The sequence below is a fragment of the Suricata suricatta genome, chromosome 3 (genome assembly GCF_006229205.1).
Source record: "Suricata suricatta isolate VVHF042 chromosome 3, meerkat_22Aug2017_6uvM2_HiC, whole genome shotgun sequence".
Lineage (NCBI taxonomy): Eukaryota > Metazoa > Chordata > Mammalia > Carnivora > Herpestidae > Suricata > Suricata suricatta.
Window position 1 is genome coordinate 4,252,625 of NC_043702.1, and position 22,944 is coordinate 4,275,568.

The 22,944-nt window shown below is 52.5% G+C and overlaps 1 protein-coding gene across 2 annotated transcripts in view; it reads right to left on the reverse strand.

The window, feature by feature from the left end:
• Nucleotides 1-22,944, reverse strand: part of AGAP1 (ArfGAP with GTPase domain, ankyrin repeat and PH domain 1) — a 306,663-nt gene that overhangs the window by 114,253 nt on the left and 169,466 nt on the right. For both annotated transcript variants that reach the window (XM_029933558.1, XM_029933559.1), the window contains one exon: nt 4,349-4,510. In XM_029933558.1, the coding sequence (XP_029789418.1) occupies nt 4,349-4,510 (162 nt within the window). The remainder of the gene's footprint in view (nt 1-4,348; nt 4,511-22,944) is intronic.

Here is a 22,944-nt window from a genome sequence, read left to right on the forward strand (position 1 = left end):
AAACAGGAGAAACCTAATGGAGGACGGGGGGAAGGGAAGAGGGAAAGAGAGTTGGAGAGAGAGAGGGACACAAAACTTGAGAGACTATTGAATACTGAAAATGAACTGAGGGTTGAAGGGGAAGGGGTGGGGGGAAGAGGTGGTGGTGATGGAGGAGGGCACTTGTGGGGAAGAGCACTGGGTGTTGTATGGAAACCAATTTGACAATAAACTATTTTTTAAAAAATGACACGGGTAGTTATATAATAAGCCCAGTGACTGGCTTGATCATCCAAACATCTTCTCTAGTGCTCATCATATACGTCATTCATATACATACACGGTCGAGTTATGATGTTGGAACTACCAGTATTTATACAGAGAAGGAATTGTTTTATGTTTATACTTCTGAAGATCACAGTATCTGCTCCTTTAACTTAGGAGACTCCCCCCATTCATTTTAAGTTAGAAATATATGCAAATGATGGTTCCACAGGTTACAACATCTTTTTTTTTTTAATTTATTTCTGAGAGGGGGAGAGAGAGAGAAAGAGAAGGAGCGGGGGAGGGGCAGAGAGAGAGAGGGAGACACAGAATCCGAAGCAGGTTCCAGGCTTTGAGCTGTCAGCACAGAGCCCGACGCGGGGCTCGAACTCACGAGCCCTGAGATTATGACCTGAGCCGATGTCGGACACTCAACCGACTGAGCCCCCCAGGCGCCCCAGTTACAGCATCTTCTGCCACCCACTGTAGAGTTTAATCATTGTTTCTCAGCCTAAGGGAACTAGGAAAACTGACCATGTTGATACTGCAAGAATCCGGCTAGAAGGAGGTCCTTATCTCCATTAGGTGCACCGAGAGCCCCCGTGTGGACAGGGTGTCTCTGGTTTCTGAGGCAGCATAATTACTGACAATATATACTTTCAGTTCATACTTTCTGAACAAACACGCCACTGAGTTAGGAAGTAGCTGGCACCAGGATCTTTGAGCTTGGCTGAGAGTCTAGGAAGGCTGGGGGAGGGGGGCTCCTTCCTGCGTCTGGCTGGGGAAGGGTACTGAGGTGCCTTCGGGAAGCTCCAACCACCCCCTCGCGGGGCTCCGCACAGACCCCTGGGACACAGAGGTGGACGGCGCATGCCCCTGCCCTGAGGAGGCTTCCGGTCTACTGCGCCAGTGCCAGGGACAGTGGCACAGACTTCCCCAGGGATTTCCCAGAGGCGCTGCAAGAGACATGACCACTTGGCTTCTATTGCATCGTCTCTACCTTCTTTCTGTCTCTGCCTTGGAGGCCGACCTGTGTGTGGCTGGCGCTCTTTGACTTCCAGTTGGGTTTAGTCAAAGAAGGGGGAGGAATGCGGTGAGGCCGAGCCCCTCCGGCCCCTCACCGAGGCTGGATACGGCCTCTCTTGACGGCCGTTGCTCCTGACTGGAGGCGTTCTCCAGACAGCTCTCTCCCTCTCTGGGTCCTGATAACGGGCCCCTGTGGGGACCCCTGGAGTCCACCACCCCTACTGCTCTTCTCACACCGTGCCCCCGCCTCTGTGGACAGTCCCATGGTAAACTCCCCTCAGGAATCCAGCTTCCGGGCACCATGTTTTCCTCCAGGACCCGGCTCGGAGCAGCTGACTTTCAATGGAGTTTTATTTTTCTTATCCTCTAAAGTGGAATGAATTGACATTCCAAAGGGGTATGTCAAAAGCCATCCACACAACTCCAGCACTTCTCAAACGTCTTCTGGAGAACTCTTTACATCTACAATGGCTACCTGTCACCATGAGGTCAGACCCCACAGAATACAGGGGGAGGTAACGAGTCTTAATGTCTTGCAGGAAAAATAAATAGAATTATTTTCTTAAAATTAAACAGTATCTCCTAAAAATAAAACAAATACAGCTGCTTTAATTTTAAGACCAGATGGTTAATTTATATGGGCTACACCATTTACTTAAAAGAGCTACTAGTTGTTAAGACTGTTAAAAAAAATATTGCGTGTCACTAAATCTAAAATGACCTCAACTGTGGGCTGCATTATGACCTGAGAGATGCTACAATGTGGAAAAAAGAAAATGTACCTTAGAAATAATGAAATATAGCGTGTCTCACAAAAATGATTCATTCACTGTTTTGTGCGTAACCTTTCCCAGGGAAAAACGATACATTTTCTTTTTATAGAGAATCTGTTACCTATTTCCTACTGAAGAGATGTAACGGCCATTGGTGTTACAGGTACAGTAATCCCTTAACTAGGAAGTGAGGGCTCAGCTCCCCTTCTGATCACTGATGTTGGAGTTTTGAACACACGTCAACTGTTACTTATCATCTACCCTCTCGATAGCGCTGTGATTTCTCATTTGGAAGTTCTGTGGTGCCCGGAAGTCTGTCTTTCTGTCTGTGGCATCACCTCAGCAGTAATGCCTTTTAATGAAACGGTCCATGGTTGTTTTTGGGGTTGAGGACCTGTCTCAGCCTGCTATGCGCTCTTGCTCAGAGCACAGGGTACAAGCCTGGTAACTCGGGAAATGGGCTGGAAGTGTCTTCGGTGTCCAGCAGGCTCATGGACACGCCTCAAACTTCCTTCGATCCCCCGCTGGCTGGCTGGGACGCTGGGGTGAGGTCCAATCAGACACGCGACCACTCGCTTGCTCCAAGGCTGGACTTACTCACGTGGCTTCCGCTCTGTCAGTAGGAAGGATGCTCAGCGAGTGTGAAGTGTGTGTGATGCACACACAGGTCGGCCTGATATCAGTTCCTACTCAGTGTCGCTTCTGGGAAGAAGCGATCAGTTTGAAACATGATACGCCCAATAAGGTGTTTCTCTGTGACCTGGGCAGGAAGCCTTCCCCTCAAGCAAATCTTACCCTGCCCTTGGGTACGTGGGGCACACGTCACCCACCCTCTAGGGAGGTCAGGCTTCTTCCTGGTTTTGCTCCAAGCCTCTAGGTAGGACGGGGCTAGAGCTGGGCGGCCTTTGTTAAAGGGTTTGAAAGAGTCTCAGCAACCCTCAGCGTCTGGGCCGAATCCTTCCCAATGGGAAGGTCAGTAACCTCTGGGTGAATGCTCTGATTGCTGACAGAATCATCCTCATTTGTCGTCACAGGAGAAAAACGGGTTTTTATTGGCTGAATTTGTTAGCAGGGAGCCTATGGAGGGAGGCTATGGGAGGTAAGACATGTAAAGAAAGGCTTTCAGACTCTTCCCCACTTGGCCGTCACAGAGAGCAAGTTACAGGCCACTCTGAACATCCGACTCCTCATTATGCAAGAAACCCCACGGCCCCTGGGCTCCCAGACTCGCGTAAACAATAAACTCTGGGCACACACCATAAACTCTGTTCCTTCCTTGCCAAGGGATGCATTCTGGGCTAAAGGCTCATTGCCGGATACTAGGAGGGAACGAGCCACTTTCTCAAACGCTGCAAACTATACTTCCAAACAAACAGGTAGAGGATTCAGAAAAAGCCCGGCAGAGACGGAGAAAGAAAACGACCAGAGGTTCCTAAAGTATTTCTGGCGTGTGTGCAGCCCTGGACGGAAACAGAGCGCTTTGCTGCGGGTGGTGTCACCAGTAGCAATTCGTGTTAGACAGCAACGCTGTGAAATCTTCATCTTCCTTCGAAGTATTTCCTCAGCCTGTGTTTTACAACTGCATTCATCTTGCCTCTCATCATGTGATACATGGGTGTGGGTGTGTGTATGTGCGCGTGTGCCACCCCTCTGTATCCCCGGAGTAACAGAATGTGAATCCATCTGAAAGAGCCACTTCAGAAAGGTCACATCTGGCCATCACGGAGAATAAAAATGAAGGACTCGATAGAGTGAAAGGAGGATCAACCTGTGATAAACCACGCCGGCCGGAATATTAATTGAGCCCACGAAACATGAAGAGTGGATAGACACTCACAGAAGGAGCGTGCATTCACAGCATGTGGCCGAAAGTGGGGGCTGGCTCGGAAGATTGAAGCCCGGCCGGTACCGGAAAAGGCTCCTGGCATAGGGGAGGCAGCCATCTTTACTGGACTAGCGTGACATGGCACACCTCCCCGCTGGAGCAAACGTGGGCGCCTGGGCTGCGGAGGGAGGGCGAGACCGAGACCCTGACCAGACGTGTTCCAGGGACACCAGCATTACCTTCTCCCAGAGAACTCCCAGAAGAGTAAGACAACCGATGAGGTTGAAAAACCGAGAATCGGTCCGTGTGGAGAAGCTTCCAAGGGCCCGGATGGTACCCTCTTGCACAAAGACCGCACATGCGTTGCTGTGCGTTGCTGTGCATTTGTGGTTCTCAGGGTATGTGGCTTCGCCAATTAGAGAAATAAAAATTAGTTTTCCAAAACGCAGGCTCTCGCCCTGCAGTCCCAGGGGAACCTTACCTTCGGCGGTGCCGGAGAGACCGTCGGCTTTGAAGTTGCTGGTACTTTTCTTCCTTCGGTGCTTCTTTCTGTTGGCGTGAGGGGAGGGGGGCGGGTCGAGCTTGGGGCTGGTGGTGCTGGACACGCTGGGGCTGGAGCACACGGAGTCGCCCAGCCCCGTGTCTGCCGCCGGACCGGAAAAGGCAAAAAGAACGCGGAAGTTAACACTTTTAAGGAGGCAGACTTTGCAAAAATACGAAAGCAACGTTCCTCCCATATTGCGGAGCACGTTAAGGTGAGATCCCCGGACTGCAGGCCCGGAACACCCAGTATTAAACGTTCATGGGGCCACTTGCTCTCACGTCCTGCCTGCCATTCAACACCAGGCCTTGACTTCTGCGTCATCTGCCTGCCGCAGGGGATTTAAAGTTCTCTATTCTGCCAGACTGGTGTTCCGGAAAACTAAAAGGGGAGCTCATGCTGTTTCTTAGTTTATTTTCCTCTTCCTAGAATTACATTGATATATTAAAAGTGAGTTAGAGGTGTGTAGGATCGCATACGAAGGAGTCCTCGTGGGTGAGTCTGGCTCTCTGCGCGCCCTCGGGACGGAAGGATTCCCGATGCTCTTAATGCCCATCCTCAACATTAACGTGACCGCAACACCCGTTCACTATCAGTGAAGAAAGGGGCGCCCCTTCTCCCTCCCACCATAGCGGACCTGCAATTCTTGATTCGCTGAAGCTGTTTATACAATTTTAAAACCAGTGCACAGAGGTGATAATTCACTACAGGTGGAACTCAATGGATTAGGCCCGTTTTCCTCTTCATCAGAGAAGAGCACAGCCCGGCTTGAAAGACCAGGGAAGGAACACGTAATTCAACCAGAATGAGAGAGTGCTTCAAAAAAGTGATGGAGAAGCGCCACCCGAACACCCGCGAAGCCTGCGGAATTCATGACTCAGCGCCCCTGGGGCTCAAGAGGCAGAGGGCTCATTGCAAGGTATTTAATTTGTTTCACTAGTAACGTTTTGAGCACCTACTGTGTTTGTCGATGCTTGGGATCCATCACTGAGAAAAACGGTAAAGAGTCCTTCCCCAGACACACCAGCAGGTGGTAAAGAATCATGAAAGGGAGCAGGGCTGCACGGGGGCTGGGCCGCCCCAAAGTTCCCACAGGATAACCTGGCAGCATCTGATGGCACGGCCCTGGAGACTGGTGAACAGGGCCCACCAGAACACTGTTAACCGTTTTAAGGAGTCTCAGGACGAGTGACAACTGAGTGTCGCAGGGACCTTCCCTCCCCTGAAACAGACCTCCCTCTACCAACACCAAGTTCCCGCCCTCCCAGGCCAGACATCTGGTAAACCTCCTGGGTAGCTTTGCCCAAGGAGGAGCAAGCAGGCCCGAGTCCCCTCCTGTGTCTGTTTTGGGTGAGGGACACAGGCTTGAGAGGGCTGGGGCTGGAGAGGAGTCCTTATTCACAAAGGCGCCATTTCTTTCTGGTATGGCCTCTCGAGCTCGCCTCTGCTCTGCATTTAACCAGGCCTGCCCTTGGTCCGGTCGGGTCCTCGATCCCCAGGCCTGGAGGGAGCAGCCAATGTGTCTCTTTCCTTCGGGCATTTGGCCTTCTTTTCCCAGGCTTTTTTCTAGAGTACTAATCTTCAAAAGCAGCAATTCTTCTACATATTTTAAAAATACTAGGTCTCACTGGATATCTGATGAAAACTAAATATCCCAGAAGAAAAAGCTATTCTAATTAACATGTTGCACGCAGTCACAGAGAGTGCAGTCTGCCTGGTGCTAAGGGGTCTTGGGACACGAGCAGTTAACTTGGTCCTAGAGCAGGAATGCTCTTAGGATGGTACTCCACACTCACACCTTATAATGACTTAATTTTTGTCCGTTACACAGGTAAGAAATGAATGAATGAATTTTTTCTGCCCAGGTTTCAAAATCTTCATTCACTTTCTGACCATTTAGGGTCAAGAGCCTCCCCCGTGTCAGGCACGGCGACCGTCCCCACCACCCTCGATGAGCTGACCCCTCCTCCTGGAGGCAGACAGGAAACAGGCAGGGACAACTGCCCTCTTAGTATTTTACTCCGGCCCTTGGGCGTCCGCCCAGTTCAGCGCACCATTTTCACTCCCAACTGTGCGTCCCAACCCACACGTCAACCCGTTGCTTGATGCTCTGTCCCAAACTAGCATTCCTCATCCCTGAACCCGAAGCTGGGCTTTCTGCACGTGGACGTCTGTCAGTTATCTGCATCCAAATGGTGCGCCCGTCCCCAGGGCAGGTACAGACGCCCATTTCCCCCTGCCATGTGATGCAGAGCGTGGAGAGGCTGCACCATTATGACAGAAGCATCCCCAGGCCCCTTTCGTCCTCCACTGGTTCTTTCCTTTTTCTTTTAAAGTTTATTTGTTTTTTAATTTTTTTGAAGAGAGAGAGTGCTAGGGAGGGGCAGAGAGAGAAAGAGAATTCCAAGTAGGCTCTGCACTGGCAGCACAGAGCTTGACACGGGGCTCGAACTCACGAACATGAGAGATCATGACCAAGAGTTGGACTGTCAACGGACTCGAGCCACCCAGGCACCCCTCCAGATCTTTTTTCAGGCGTGCACCAATACTTCATATAAGATGCTCAGAATACACACACGAGTCAAGCAGTCACAGAGCACACGTGTGCAGCGGCTCTGTCTCTGCGCTCCCTGCGCTCTCCTGGCACGGCTTCTGTCTGTCTGTACCGCAGCAGCACGTGGTCTGGGATGCGACGGCTGGTCATCCTGGTGCCTCGCAGGGTGGGGAAGGTCCCTGCGTGTCATTGTCCTTCCCGACTGCCTTGACTATTTATTCCTGGCTGTCTTGAGCACACAACTTTGTATATCCACCCAAGTCAACAGAGAAGACAGTAAACCGTGAAGGGGTCAAAAGAGAGCCCCGCACTCAGAGGCAGTGATCTAGAAACTGGAAGCACTGGAGAGGCCACCGAACAAGGACCCAGGCTCAGCGGGTCACCTGGGAGCACAGCTCACAGGTCCTTGGACTTGCCGATTCATTTCCAAATACTCTTGTTAAATACATCGCTATACATGGGTGCCCAACGCAGACATATTTTTTGACAATTTTAAAACAATAAACGAGAATCTATTTAATATTTTTTTCCCTTAGTGAACTATTCTGTTAATCAAATCACCATTTCCTGTTCTGTATATATACAAAGCACTTCTCTAACAATCTGTTTATTTTTAATGTTTTATTTATTTTGAGAGAGAGAAAAATCGCAAGCAGGCTCTGTGCTGTCAGCACAAAGCCCAGGGCGGAGCTCGATGCCAGGAACCTCGAGATCACGACCTGAGCCAAATTCAAGAGTCTGACGTTCACCCATTTGAACCACCCAGATGCCCCTCTCACAACATAATTTAGAATTCTACTTGGGAATGACCTTGAACTCACTGGTGTATTGGTCATAATTCACCTTCCTGTGGAACACAATGACATGGGTCTGTTTCTGGGGGTCTCCTTCCATTCCAGATGCAGAAAACTGTTCCCGAAGTTCACTGTCAGGGACACGGTGATCTCATTCCCATGTTTTTGGGCATCTCGGAATATCTGTAATTCAGGGAGAAAGCTCTAGACTCTCTTGAAGCAAGGAGCCATGTGGCAGTCCTGAGAAGGAAATGCGTGCCGGTCATGACACCCACCTGCCCCCGAGGGGCCGGCAGCAGCCTTCACCACCGGCACCCCTATCCACCTGCGGTTCCTGTATTTCCACTAAGCCGCGGCTCTTGAGCAGAAACTCCCACCCCGCGCCATCCAGGGACGCCTGCAGATACTTTCGGTTACAGACAGACAGGTGGAGGCGCTCCCAGCACCGAGTAGGTAGAAGCCAGAGATGCTGGAAAACATGCCACGACACAAAGGACAGCTTGCGCCACAAAAAGGATCTGCTCTCAGATGGCAATGGTGAGGGATGCGCGGAATCAGAACTGCTCTTCCGTTCCTCATAGCCCTCAGACTCGTCCCGGAGCCACGGGCGGTGTGTGCCAGCTCCTTCACACGAGCGAACTCCGCAGGACACTCGTTTCCCCTGGGCACAGCCCTCCCAGGTGGCGGCAGTGGAACCCTGCCCGCACCGGGCAACAGGTGCGGCGTCCAGGCCCCTCTTCCTCCCGCCCCAGCCCCCGACGCCATGCCCTGGACGGTTCTGCTCAGACCCGATGACCCCTTGGCTCCCAGACCACTCAGCAGCCGCTCACCCTGTTCCCACGTAGAGCGATGCCATCCAGCTCCGCCGAGGTGCCCCCCACTATGGCATCCTGGCCACACCCTCGCTAAGCTCTTTCCTTCCCTCCGGCCCTCACGGTTCTGACCCAGACCTGTCACCAGGAGTCAGCTGCTCTGAGTCTTATTTTTGTCTCCCCAGCTCACCCACACCAGGACCCACACTCTAAGGGTCATTCTGGTGATGACCTCCCTCCCCCCTTCCTGACCCTTGGTCCCACGTGAATATTATTTTCCGCCCCGCACCTGCTCAGCGCCTGTACTCAGGTCCCTTGGCGGGGGGGAGGGGGGGGGAACAGCCTCATGCCACTGGCCTTGTCTACCTTTATGACCCCAAAGCTGGGCTGGGCTGCACTGGTGGCCAGACCTCTGGCGTGCCTTTGGACCCACCCGAAAACTGAATCAAGCCACTCCCTGCTCTGCAAGAGGCTGCAAGCACACCTTCTCCATTCTCCTTAAACGCTCCACACTTCACTCCATCCCCCACAGAGACGCTGTTTTTCATTTTGCTGAAGACAAAAAGAGATCCCCCCAAAGCAGCAATCAGAAGTGAGCACTGCCCTTCCTGTCCTGGGCCCCAGTGGCCCCGGGACGTCCCTTGCCCTGGGAGCAGGACTCCCCCACCCTCCTGCCCCTGGAGCGACTTGGCTCCCAGCTTTCCCGACCCTCTCCAGCCTGCATCAAACGTGCTGTCATCTTGCATTGTCTCCCGTTTCTGACAAAACCCTCTATGACCCCATGCCCTCGCCCAGCCACCACCTGATTTCTGATCCTCTTCAAAGCAGAGCCCCTCTCTGCTGTTTGTGTCTGGCCATGGCCGACCCCCGCTCCAGTCCAGCTCGCCCCACCACTGCTGCCACAGCCCCATCCGTGGACTGGCCCTGGAGGAACCGTGTGGGCCTCAGGAGCACCCCCACAGCGCATCGCCCCCCCCCACCTTCATCAGATTACAGGGGAACTAGGAAGGGGTGGGTCTTGAAGTCCAGGGAGAGGCCCCTAGCGAGACCTCCCCCATCCTGGCCACGGCCCCCCGGCCTCACGTGCCAGGCGGGGACACCGCACCACCCACACGTGCGTCTCCCTGTTGGCGGACGCCGTCCTGGTGAGCACGTGAGCCTTCGTAAGGGCCCGGGCTCAACCTCTTCAGCAGGACACAGCCTGGAGCAGATGGGGGGCGGGGAGGAATGGGAGTTCGGTGCATATTCGTGGAATTAGTTTCATAGAGACCTGACGACCTCTTCGGGAGGCGCTCACCCAGGCGGATGGTGCTACTTCCTGGCAGGTAACCCAGAAGCGAGAGCGACTTTGTGACTTTGTTTTAAAACCACAGCGAGCTCGTGTCCAGCCGGCTGTGCGAGTGCCCGGCAGTCCGGGACCTGTGTTTAGGCGAGCACCTAACCCTCGGGATGAAATTTATTCACACGGAGAGGACTTCCCCTAAAGAAGCCTCACACGGGCCACAAATGCTTCCTGAGCACCGAGTACTTATAAGCCGGCCCCGTCCAGGCACCTGAGGTGCATCAGAGAAAAGGGGGAACCCCCGTCCCGCAGAGCCAATTTCTAAGGGGCACAGGGATGCTTGTCTAATTTCTTGCTTGATGCCTTCATGAAAGACTGTTTCTCGGGGGCCATGCTACTCGGATGGAGAAGGAGAGAGGGGAGGAGCATGTCAGCCGCGCTGGGGGACTGTGTGCTAACACAAGCATCCGGCACACAGACCGATGTGAGGTTAGGGGCCGTCCGCACGCCTGCCGTCCTGGGTCACACAGGCAGGCCGGCCCTGTGAGGAACAGAAACGTCACTCAGGACCCCTGCCTGGGCCAGCAGGACTCCGAGGTGGAGAGCGACAGGGAGATGGAGTACCGCCCAGTCAGGAGAAGGCTCCAGGGAGCGGTGGGGGGAAAACAGGAAACACAAGCCCTAACCTGGCCACCGGAGGGAGGGAGGGAGCGAGCTTCTAAGATGACACAGGGCTGTTGTACTGAAAACAGAAAAACAGGATTAGACATCGGTATGTTCTCCTGCCGACATGGAGGACAAGAATAAATGGCGTTCGAGAAGCACACTCGGATCTACCAGTCACTTCCCATCCGTCACCTGATCTGCTGCTCACAGGGCCGGGGTCTTACCGAGAGAGCCACTGCCCCGATATGGAGCTGACAAGCTGGAGTGGTGACGTTCCTCTGTCTGCCGTCTTCTCTAGATGTCTCCCATCTCTGTCTGCTCTCTTCTCGCTGCCTGTGTCGATGCCCCGACACTCCGTGGCCCGGGGCCCTGGGAATTTCATTGCACTGGCAGTGGCCCTGTGGCCACCTCGAGGCTGGGCGTCTCTGGTGGGTGGGCTGAGGCGGGGTGGGGACACAAATGGCCTGGAAGAAGCAGATGCTCTGGGCCAGGGTCAGTGGGAGCAGGTACAGCTCAGGGGAGGACACTGGGTGAGGACTGGCAGCTGCTGGTGCGTGAACCCCAGCGGGAGGAGGCTCTGAGTGCCAGGAACAGGCGGCAACCCTGCGAGGCGGCCACACCACGGCACAGGGGAGGTGATCGTGGCGGCCAACGGACAGCTGTCTGGGCGGGGCAGGACCCTGGGCCAGGGGGGCCATGGCGAAAGGCAGGACTCCCGCGGGCCAGCCTGCTCTTGCGGCTGGGGGTGGGCCATGCGGAGAAGGCGACGGTTTCTAGTTAAGTGGGTTTCGAGCTGCCGTACGGAGGCCCCCGGCTTCCGGATCTTGAGAACTCCCTTTCAAGAGGAGTTGTTTAACGTGCCTCTGGTTTAAAATATGAGCAATCAAAACGTACTAGGCTCCCATACTGTGCTTTTCCATTTCCGACGACTCCTCTCGCCTGACAAGGTATCCCTCAAAGTGAAGAGGCCCGGAAAGCCCAGCCCCAGACACGGTAAATGAGCTCCAGCCGCAGCCCACGGAACGCAATCCGCTCCTCCTGACTGAATACAAATACTGCTTTTTATTTTGTATCAATTACTCGGCACCAGGACGGCGGACGGCGGTGACGGAGCTAGGTGCAGGCAGGTCGAAGCAGAGAGAAGGCAGGCATGCCGAATTAAAAACGGCGAGCGCCTCATTACTCCACATCCAAGCCGGCTTTGACGGAGGGCCCTGGAGTCCCCAGGACGCGTGGCGCGGGGCCGGGATGGGCCGGTCTGCTGGCATCCTGCGCGCTCAGTGCCAGCCATTAGTTCTTCCCAATCGGGCATCAATGTGCAACGCACACCCCAAAAAATATATAATATGAGCAATAATGATAACAATCTGCGGTCTCTCCAGGCTCCGGGACGTGAAGTAGGAGTCAAAGACGCGCCTCACTTTTCACTCGGAGAGCTGACAAGCATGACCGGAGGGGAATAAAATAACACTCCGTTCGCATAAATATCCAGCAGCCTGCTGGAGACGGATGGCCAGGAATGTATTCTTAGCTATCATTCCGGCAGACAGGCCCAAGGACACTCATAACTTATTTTACAATCATTTAGTTTCAGCTCAAGTGGAAAACGTGACAACTTATCTCTGCTGACAAGATGCCATATCGAACCTTACAATTAACTCTCCTCCGATTATCTGCCCAGCCGATCATTAGCGGGGCCGTTTCTGATGAGCTGTGGCGGGGAGCGCGCCTCCGCGAGGGCCGTCCCTGCCAGGTGTGTGTAGGCAGGATTTTGATATCCCCGCTGATACGCATACACACGGGGCTTCGTGCGCGTGCTTGCCGAGGCCCCGCCGCCCCCCAGTGTCGTCTGCCTCGGGGGCGGTGTCCCTCGGCCCAGCGCTGGAAAGGGGCGGTGCGCCCCTGCTACTGCCTGCTGCCCTCAGCTGTCCCAACACACGTCCCCCGCGAGGTCAGAGGTCAGGCCGTTCCCAGACTCCGCAGGGAGCGCCTCCCACCACTGCCTTAGTGGGCCTGGCTTGTAGAGGGGACACCAAGAAGTTGTTGAAGGAAGCCACCCACACTCAGAGGTGCTGCTGGTGGTCCCAAGGGCTGGCTGGCTGCGACTTTCCTAGGTGTTGAAGAGAGACACGAAAACCTCACAATGCACATTCAAAAGAAGGACACGGATCTATATAAAAACAAAGGCAACAGGAGAAAGGAAGAGAGCAGGTGGATGGACGCCAGTCCTACTCTCTCTCGCTCGCACTCTCTCTCTCTCTCGCTCTCACACACACCCTGACTCACTCATCTGGCAGTGTCGGGTACACTGCATTCCTAAAAACCTTTTATTTTATTTTTTTTGGTATTAAAAGAATTCAAGATGATCAAAGACAGGGCTACTTGTCGGCGCTGGGTCGGGCGCAGGGGCAGCAGTTGCGGGCCTCTGGGACCTTCTAAAAACTCACGATGAGGGGATGTAGGAGCCAGTGAATTGAAACACATTTCCTTCGAGACGAGGCCAACAATATAAAGCTAATTTGGATCTTTAAGAAGGGCTCTGTCCTTTCTGAAGCTCAGAGAGATGTGCGGGCTGGTAAATAAAGAACAGGCCACCTCTGCCATCCAAGGAAATCACAACATCCCGGCCTCTGTTGAAAGGTGAGTGTGAAGTGAAGTTCAAAACCTCGCCCCTTCTCACAGTCCTTTTGACGGGAGCTTTCAACAGGAGGAGGTTTACTTGAATCCCAATCTCTGAAGATGTTTCAGAGACTGGTATATTGTCCGGCTCCCTTTGCCGCTCGCGGCGCTCCCACAGAGGTACACGGTGTCAGAAGAGGGGGCAGCGGGGACACGATGGGGGTTCGAGGAAGATGACAGGTGTGGGGGGAAGGAAGAGACGCCGCGGTGTCAGACGGAGTTACAAAGTGGGGAGGAAAGGAATACAATAGGAGGAGCCGGAATGGAGAGAAAATGGGGAACCATGTCCTCCCTGGGCCCGTCCAGCCACGCCAGCACGGTTCTGTAAATAAAGCCGAAGCCGGGGACGCGACCTTCATTTACGTGCGGCCCTTACTCGCTGAAATATGTTTTAGCCTTAAATGTATAAGTACAGATTCTGGTCACTAATTAGGACACGGTTTTTTTTGTTTTTTTTTTTTTTAGGTGATGGAAACGTCCTAAGATGGGCCGTTGAGATGACTGTGCACCTCTGTGCAAACACTGAAACTCCTGAATTGTACACTTTAAACCAATGAAGTCTATTGTTATATGAGTTTTATCTCAATGAAGCCATTAAAAGGAAAAAAAGGTGTGTGTGGGGGGTATGGTCACTGTGTTAAATGCCAGCAGACAAAGAGAGAAAACAAAAAAGGCCAACTTCATAGTCTAGCAAGATCCAAGGTTGACATCAGAATGAGGTCAAGAAGTGGGCCTGGGGACACTCACACACTACGCTAAGGTCACCATTCACTGGACCTGGGCCTCCAAGCTGAGTGGGGGTGGGGGAGTGATCGGCCGGTCGAGGCCTCCAGCTGCCCGACAGGACTTGGCTCTGTGCTTCAGGTGAATGGTAGGCCCTGGAACGTTCCATCCTTCCCTGAGGGACCTGGCTCAGTTTGCCCCTCATCCTTCGGAGCACAGTCCACGTCCGCAGGCTGCACGGCCTCCTTCCTCTCCAGTCTCTTCATTTTCTCTCATGCCGGACGGCCGGTTTCCACTGAGCACCATAATCTGATCTTAGGGGATGAAAGGCAGAGTTGGTCAAGCAAGGCTGAGAGCCCGAGGAAGTCAATGTGGGTGCACGCTGGGAAGGGGCAGACTAGGGAATGCAAGTCAGGATTTCACACTCGAGGGTCAGAAATCAAATTGTTCTCTGGTTGATTCTGAGCTGAATGCGACACAAAGCTTAAATTAATCCAGCGCGCTTGGAGAAATGTTAAAGGCTCGGGGCCCTTAGTTAGAGATGAAATCATTTCAAGAGGTTCCTGTTTCTTTCCAGCCTTCTCTCTTTTCACATAATCAGCCACAACCATTTCTCAAGTTTGGTGTTCGTGACTAGTCAACAACAAAAGAGATCCTGTTTCCCGTGGGAGGGTCCCCCGGCTGAGCAGGCTCGGGGAGGACCTAGCGTGTCCAGAGGAAAACTCAATTAGAGAACTTAATTAAGTGGACGCTCCCTCTTTGATGATGTAAATTTCCCCTCTTTAGGAATTTATTGGTTTCTACTAAAAGTCACATGGAGTCAAACTGCCACCTGCATTTTAGGACATAAGAAAGCGTCCCTGTGTGAGACAGAAAGAAAACTCTAGCTTTTATGTCAGGCAAGGGCATGGCGGGCTCTGTCCAGGGTCCTGAACACGCTCCAGCCATGCGTTCCGTTCAAGGTACAGAAACGCACCAAAATGAGGCTGCTTCTTCAGGGCACATTCCTGTTCTTAACCTGCTGACATCATGTGGTTTGAAAAAAAAAAAATAGAGTCCTGTTGTCCTCGGCTTTAAGAAAACCCAACACACAGACATCCAGGTTAGAAAAGGAGGTCATCTGGTTGTGGCATATCCCACTGCTCAGGGTCAATTACAGGTTTAAAACCAAAAACAAAAACGTCAGAAAGAATAGAGTGTGTCTCTTACTTTGCTTAATTATTTCACTACTGCCTAGGATGGACTTCAAACTTTTGATCAAAACCAACACTTCTGCATACAGTTTTCATATCTGGAATTATCACCGTAGGACAGTTTTCAAGCTGGGGGTACAAGAGAATAAACATCTTTGGGGCCCTGGATGTGTGCTGCTGAGCCGCTTCTGGAAATCCCGTGCTTCTCTCCCTAGCTGTGTGTGAGGTCACCCAGACCACCAAGCCCTTGAGCTTGCATAGTGTCTGCTGGCCAATTTGCATTTCAGCTCCCTGGAGAGGCCCAGAATGGCCAAGACCAAGTGGCCTAAGGCGGAAGCCTTTCGAGGGCAGGGAGGCAGCCACACTCTGCTCCATGAAGAGGGACCAGCACAGCTGCAGAATGGCCACTGGCTCTGTGACTCTGGCCAGTTCGTCTCCATTAGTCTCGATTTCTTCACAAGTCAAATGAGCAAAACAGCCCTCCTGAACACTCGCTCTTGGTCCGTCAGGCCCCAACTTGGTCTTTCTCTGTCTTGGTCAGTAGCAACTCCGCCTTCCTGCTGTGCAGCCCAGTGGCCCTGACTCTCCCGCTCCTCTTACACCCCATCCCAACCCAAGAGGACAGAGCACCACACAGTGCTCTGGCCATGTGCTCAGTGTGGTGGCGGGCAGGAGCCGAGCAAACGGACAGGCAGGAGCGCTTGCCGGCCTCAGGCTCTCTTCTGGAGTTGTAACGACACAAGCACACAAAGTGCAGTTCCCATCCTAGATGGCTTACACTCCAGTGCAGAAATATCACCAACCGACACACACAGAGAACACACTCACACGCACTCGCACACATCAGTGGAACGCTGGAAGATGCTGTGGGCAGAGATGAAGTGCAGGACAGAGGCAGAACCTAGGTGGAGTGTAGGGGGGCCGCTGGCACACTTCTGGCCACTCTTAGTCCTGAAAACCTACATAGAGGGTGGTCACGTTTTCTAAAACAATCATCATCCAAGAAGTTGAAATGAAGAACTCTCAACGCAGAAAACCACATATTCCTGATACCAAAATACTATAAATGTAGGGGGGGAACGTATGGCAACTGTTAGGAAGGATCTTAGGATATTTACTGTGAGATATGCCACAGCTAGAGCTAGATGAACCACAGTGCTGGAAACAGGTCGAGGGCCAGACGACTTTCACCATGACCTCCCGGCCCCTCTTCCCGCTCCCTCTCAACGTGGCCTTCTTACTGCTGTTTTCTGAGTACCATGACTTGGTCTCTGGGTGCTTCCCTTATGCGGCAGTGTCCATCTGGTTTTTTTAACTTCTTCAATGTACCTAGTAGCCAGTAGACACCAACCAGCAAAAATAGGTGCTCAGTAAAAAGGGCATGCAACAAACAATGTCTCAAGACATAAATGGCAGCACAAAGAACATAAATTTGAGTCAAGGTTTTCTGAAAGCCAGAGGAAACAAAAACCCAGTATACTCTAGAGCTGTGCCTTTAAGACTTGGAGATTTTAAATATTACTTAAATGCCCACTGAAAATATCTTCACAGTTTTAAGCACTTTGCAGAATAAATTATGACCATACAAAGATGATAAATTGAATCTTTAAAAATGATCCCAATTCCCCTCAGGCATCCCATGTAGCATTTTGTTATGTTTGAAGTCAATGGTGGTTCTCGAATGAAATCAAATGCTAATTTGCAAAGTCAGAGAAATAATATCTCGTCAACATTCAAGAAGAGTGAGTACTTGAGAAACTTCTTGTTCTATGTAATTTCACTACGCTCTCCTAACGGGAAAGGCAGCTTGATTATGAAAGGGCCCCTTACGGTTCCCAAGCCTTTCATGATGGCGGGTGCAGTGCCATCAGGGGAGCGGTGATGGCACTGTGGTGTCAGGTGGCTCAAAGGGAAACCCCAGCCACTTGAAAAGAGTCCCTACAAGCCTCAGAAACTCCATTCCCTTCCGCCACACCTGGGCCCTAACAATGGCTCCAGTCAATGGGCTTGAGGTTACTGACCAGGACTCCCTGCTCACCCCGTGGCGGAACTTTGAAGGGTTGGGTTCTGTCGGTAATCCACCCACAGGAAGCCAGGGGCTGATGGAGGGCAGCCCTGCAACCATTCAGGAGCCCGGGTGATGGAGCTCAGCACTCGGAGGAGCGCGGCCTTGACTAGACACTCAGGGAGTGTGTGCCTGTGTGTGTGCAGACACCTCCATATTTATGGATTCAACAAATAACTACCAGGTCTGAGGGGCACACTGTCCTACACCCTGGGGCGAGGGAAGTGAACAAAATAGAAAGGTATGATGGGTTTAAAAAACCACAGAAACAATTAACAGGGCAAAAACCTGAAGGACTAATCCATTTGCAACTCGGAGTCCCTACAGGTCCATGTGTGGGGATGCAAAAGGCATCACAACACCATAACCTAAATTTGCATCACAAGCTGCCTTGATTACTCGCTTTGTCTCCAAATAACCTTTTAACAAAATAGGCAGCTTTTATTTTTGAGGAAAATATAGAGAAAAAAAAACTTCCCATATTAAATGTGAAGATTTGTCCTACAAAGGTTTTTTTTTTTTTTTTTTTTAAGTGTGACATGACTCCTGTAACAGTCCCTGAGAAAACCTTTCTTTCCTGCGGTTTTGGAACTTTGCTAACCTGCTGCTGATGCCTAATGACTGCGCTGCGTACTTTTTGTCGCTTCCAAGGCTGGGGTTGACCTCTAGCTCCTCCCCCTGAAAACCAGCGATTACCAGCCCACTCAGGCCTCTAACTGGTGGCAGGAGAAACACAGCAGCACTCATTTGAATAAGGAAGTGGGAGACGTTGAGGTCTGTCCCGTGAACACTGGAACCAGTCCGGCGTGACGCTGGAGAGACCACGAAGTTACTGACTTCTCACTTCTGACACACTCTTAAGAACACTGGTTTTAAAATATTTACCAGACGGGATGACTGAAGGCTCCTAAAGCACATGGCAAAGGAGCAGGTCAGAGCGGGCAGTTTTGTTTCCATTTCTTACCAAAATCTGTACGTAAGGTTTGTCCCTATTGTGGAGGAGCCTGATGGTGTCCTCTGTTGGGCGGGCTCTAATTCTAGGGGTGGCAGGAGGGCCCCGTCCACGGAGGGCTGGCCGGCTGACTGCGGCGGCACCCTGAGGCCAAGAGTCTCATCATCTAAGAGAAGAGGATCCTGCTGATTTTGAGCTAGCAGAAAGGGAGGGGTTCCCGTGAGCGGCACCTCCCAGGAGCCAAGGCTGCCCCTAAGGTTACTCACGGGAGCCCTCCTGGCCGGGATAATCCTGTTCATGACCATTAACACGCGGGCACCATAACCTTGATCCCACTCTGCAATCGTTCCAAAAAGGAGGGAAAAAAGAACAAGGATAGCTAACCATTATGACTCTTGAGCTTCGGACAAGTACGAGGCTTCACGAAAACGGAGGAGCCCCTCTGAAAACGCGCCCTGAAGTCTGGTGTGCTGTGCGACCGGATCTCACGTCAATCTCCAAGCAAGAAAGCCGCCCGCACTGGCTAAGGGGGCGGGGCGGGGGGGGGTAGTTTGTAACTTGACTGAGAGTCCGTCAAATGTTATACCCGGAGTAACTGTCTCCACCAGTAACCCCATGGATAAAGATACTGGGAGTAATATCTTCATTCAAAACCATAGACCAAAGCGCACTCCATTTCTGGTTGGAAAGCACAACCTTTCTCAACAGATCAAACTATTGGTCACGTGGGTGCCTCTTGTTTTGTCCCCCCCCCCCCCCCCCCCGCCAAACAAGAAAACACTCTCTTCTCTAAAATTGATGGTGGCGTTTAAAAACTAAGATTCTACTTGCTGCTGACAAAAAGCTGTTAATCATTCAGCATTAATTCTAGAACATTCTTTTATGAAAAAAAAAGAACACAGATTTCATTGCTACCACGATGGTTTTATCACTACTCCTCCCACCACTGTCTTGGACTTTGGGCTCTGTCCTGGCAAAAATAAAATAGAACGCAACATAACAAAATCCAAGTGTTGGTGGAGATTCTGAGTCGGGCCTGCTTTGGGTTTACATTTTCTTCATCGTGGCTAAGATTTTGTCAATCTAGTTCAATCAGACATTATGGCTGATCTTTGGGGAAACCACTCTGAAATAAAGTGAAGGATTAGACTGTGTCCCCAAACATAATAACTGACATTTTTCTCTTTTTCCTTCAGCGGAAGCCCAGCCCCCTGTGGCTGACGGAAGGGTCAGTGGAGGGGGCAGCAGCCCCAGCGCGAGAAGTGGGATTTGCCGCTCGAGATTCATCAAAGAATCGCTCGTTCCCATTCTTCCCTACTGCTGCCTTTAATCCCCTGGGGTGAGGTTAAAAGAAACAACTACCCACCAGCCTCCCCAACCAGGATGTGGGCCTCCTCCCTGCCTCCACAGCTCTGCCCACTCCTTTCCTCAGGAGCACATTTCTTGTCCCCGTCTCCCCCCACCTCCGTAGAAGCTTCCCAACCACGGTAATTTTCTCCCGGATACACTCTTGCCAATCATCCCTGCATCCCTGCCCACACAGCCTGGGACGGCCCACAGCCCAGAGAGGCCAGGATTGGCCATCTCTGGTCTTCAGGGGTCGACGGCTGGCAGATGAGACGGAGTCTCTCCCTGTGCGCTTCCGCAGGCCCCACATCCACCCCACTCCCCACGGCCACAAGCTCTGGCGGGGACATGTCTGACCCCAGCCGGCTCTCACCAGCTAGCACCTCCCTCTCTCCTCCCTGCGGCCAAGGGCTCTCGGGAGCAGCCCCCTCGCTAGTTTTTAGTGTCCTGTCTGCCTGGCTCTGGCCACAGAAAGGGAAGAAAGGAGTCTATGTCTTTTCTTCTGTGGCATTCAAGCACACTTTCCCAATTCTAGATCCAGGGCCTGTCTTCCCAGGTGAGGCTGACTCCTGCTTTCCTGACTCCTGAGCACCACCCTGTCATGCTGCAGGGATGGAGACTCCGACCTGGGTCTGAGGGCCAAGAGCATCCCACTGGCCAGGAGACGCAGCCTGGCCAGGGCAGCTCAGCTCCGCCAGGGGGCGCGTGTGCGCACGTGTGCACTGCGTGTGTGCGCGTGCGTGGGCCTGTGCATGCACACCTGCGTGTGTGCGCATGCGTGCAGCTAGGGTGCCTACAGATACTTTGCTCTTATTTTACTTATGAGGCTGAGTGGGAAACAGAAAAAAGGAGATGCTGGTCTTAGTGAAAAGAGCGTGCCACTTGCAAGCTTAACGCAAAACGGGCACAGAAATGGAATTCACGAGGCATGCTCAAAGCCACAAATCCACGGAGCCGTGGGTGCTCGGGGGATTGAAGCGGATCCGTTCCATTGTGTAGAAAGCGCACAGAACGGTGACGGAGACATGGTGCAGAAGGCTGGGAAGAGGCATAATTAGGAATTTCGTAGTATTTTCCTGCTCCTTTGGGAACGCACAGCCCTCTGGTGAGGTGATCCAGCCACAATTCGTGCGCATTCAGCTTCGATGCGCATTTGCGGGAAAAGATTAAGAAGGAAATTGCACATGAAAGTAGGGGTCTGCTTATATCTGACTTCACATCTGGTGCTTCTCAGAAACCGGCCTACGTGTTCGAGTTGGGCTTCGCTTCCGCGGGAGGAGGGAAGCAGGCACCAGCAGGATTCAGGGCCCGGCCCCTTGTCCAGGCCCTGTCATTTGCTCCGTTAAACTGAGCCAGGCTGCATCCTGCTGCGGCGGATTCCTGCTTGTGAGCTATCCCACTTCGGGCACCAGACGGGACCGGCTGTGCTGAGCTCCACCACGATCTCACCCATTGGTTCTGCGCTCGGCTGGGGTCTCTCCGCATCTGGAATTTTCCTCACTGCTTGGCCAGTGGCAGAAGGGGGAGGGGACACGGGTGTCCCCGGCCCACCAGCTGCGGCCCCCAGAGTCCCCACATCCCCTTCCTCCTCTCCCCTCCACGGCCAGCCCAGGACCCCTTCCTGTTATCACCGAGACACTCACTGCTCTTGCACTTTGGATAAATGCGAGATTCAAATGGAATATGCCTGCTGACAAAGTCCCAGTGGAATTTCCCCAACGTTTACCTCTTCACGTGCGTTTCCTTGCTGCAGGATTCGTATTTGAGATAACTTTCTTTGAATCATTTTCTTATGATTTAAAACATCTACAACCATCCACAACTCCTATTATTTCCATTCAAGTGACTTATTTTCCTAAAATGTTTAAAGTTCATTTATTTTGAAAGAGATGGAGTGAGCAGGGGAGGGGCAGAGAGAGAGGGAGAGAGAGAATCCTAATCAGGCTCCATACTACCAGCGCAGAGTCCGATGCAGGGCTTGATCTCACAAACCATGAGATCGTGACCTGAGATCAAATCGGAAGTCGGGCACTTAACTGAACGAGCCCCCCAGGGGCCCCGAGGTGACTTTTTCTCACACGCGCGTGGGTCCGGCGGGGCCCACAGCTCAGTGTTCCACCTCTGTGCCACGCCTGCATCACACCGGACCCTCGCTGGTTGTGTGACCTTGGGCAAGTTATTAGAACCCTCTAAGACTCCAGTTTCTCATTTAAAAAGGAGGCGGATGGTACCATCTCACGGAGCTGTGCGATAAGTTTCACAAGCAATATATTCAGCCGTTGGCACCCTTACATAAAACCTGAGGGAATGTTCCCGGGGTGGACCCTGACTGAGGTGGCCCTTGTCCTAGGCCTTGGGAACCAATACCTGAGCTGGGTGGCGTCCCCCCCACCCCCGAAAGCCTGGCGGTGGGAGGTGGCAGGTACCTCATTTGAGGATATCAAATCACAAAGGCTGCTGGAAGTTGATGAGCGGTGCAGGGAAGAGGGGTGTGGGCAGCGGGTGGGGGGTCCCCACAGCCTCCGGATAAGGTGGTCTGTGCTGGGACAGAGGGCGAGGACACCGCATGTGCATGGGGAGGGGTCTCCCAGCACAGCACGTGAAAAGGCCCAGGAGTGGACGTGCACGGGGGGAGGTGGAGTCACAGGCGAGCAGAGCTAAAGCCCCTTAGAGTAAGGACGCCTAGGGACATCATTCCAGAGAGAGACACTGCCTGGCTACGTAGTGTCCCCTTGCAAGGAGCTCCCGGGGTTTATTTTCCAGTGCCCTCCTCCGGGTCCTAGAGGTGGTTTCCCATTTTGGAACTGTTTTTAGACACAGTGGGAAGTTGACATATTGCTAGTTAAAGCCAGTTATGACAGCATCCAGCTTTGGAAACAAATAAGATCACGGATACAACCGGAAGCGTGTATACTTCCACAGCTGTAAACTCAGTGTGGCGAGTGTGTTCTTAAAGCAAAGAGCTTCTCTGCATTTTTATCTTTTTTAGGGGCGCCCAAGTGGCTCAGCTGGCTGAGCCTCTGACTCTGGATTTCGGCTCAGGTTAGGATCTCAAGGTTTGTGAGATCGAACCCTAGGTCGGACTCTGCACAGACAGTGCAGAAGCCTGGTTGGGATTCTCTCTCTGTCTCTCTCTCTCTCTCTCCCTGTCTCTCTCTGCCCCTTCCCTGCTCTCTCTCTCTCTCAAAATATATAAATAAACTTAAAAAAAAAGTTCTAAACTGCAATGTTTTATAATGAGGCAAAAGTGGAAAGTTATTATTGCAAAAAGTAATGGGGGGAAGTGGTACTACCCGCTTGCCAGAGGGAAGCAGGCAGGCTTATCGGAGCGGGGCGATGTGTACATAACCCACACCAGTGTCACACCATGAGGACCGGCGTCCGGTCTAGTTGCTGGTAGCTCTTTTACACGAGCGCATCTATTACCCATGGGTTTAGGAACCAAAGAATCTTTTAAATGAAAAAACAG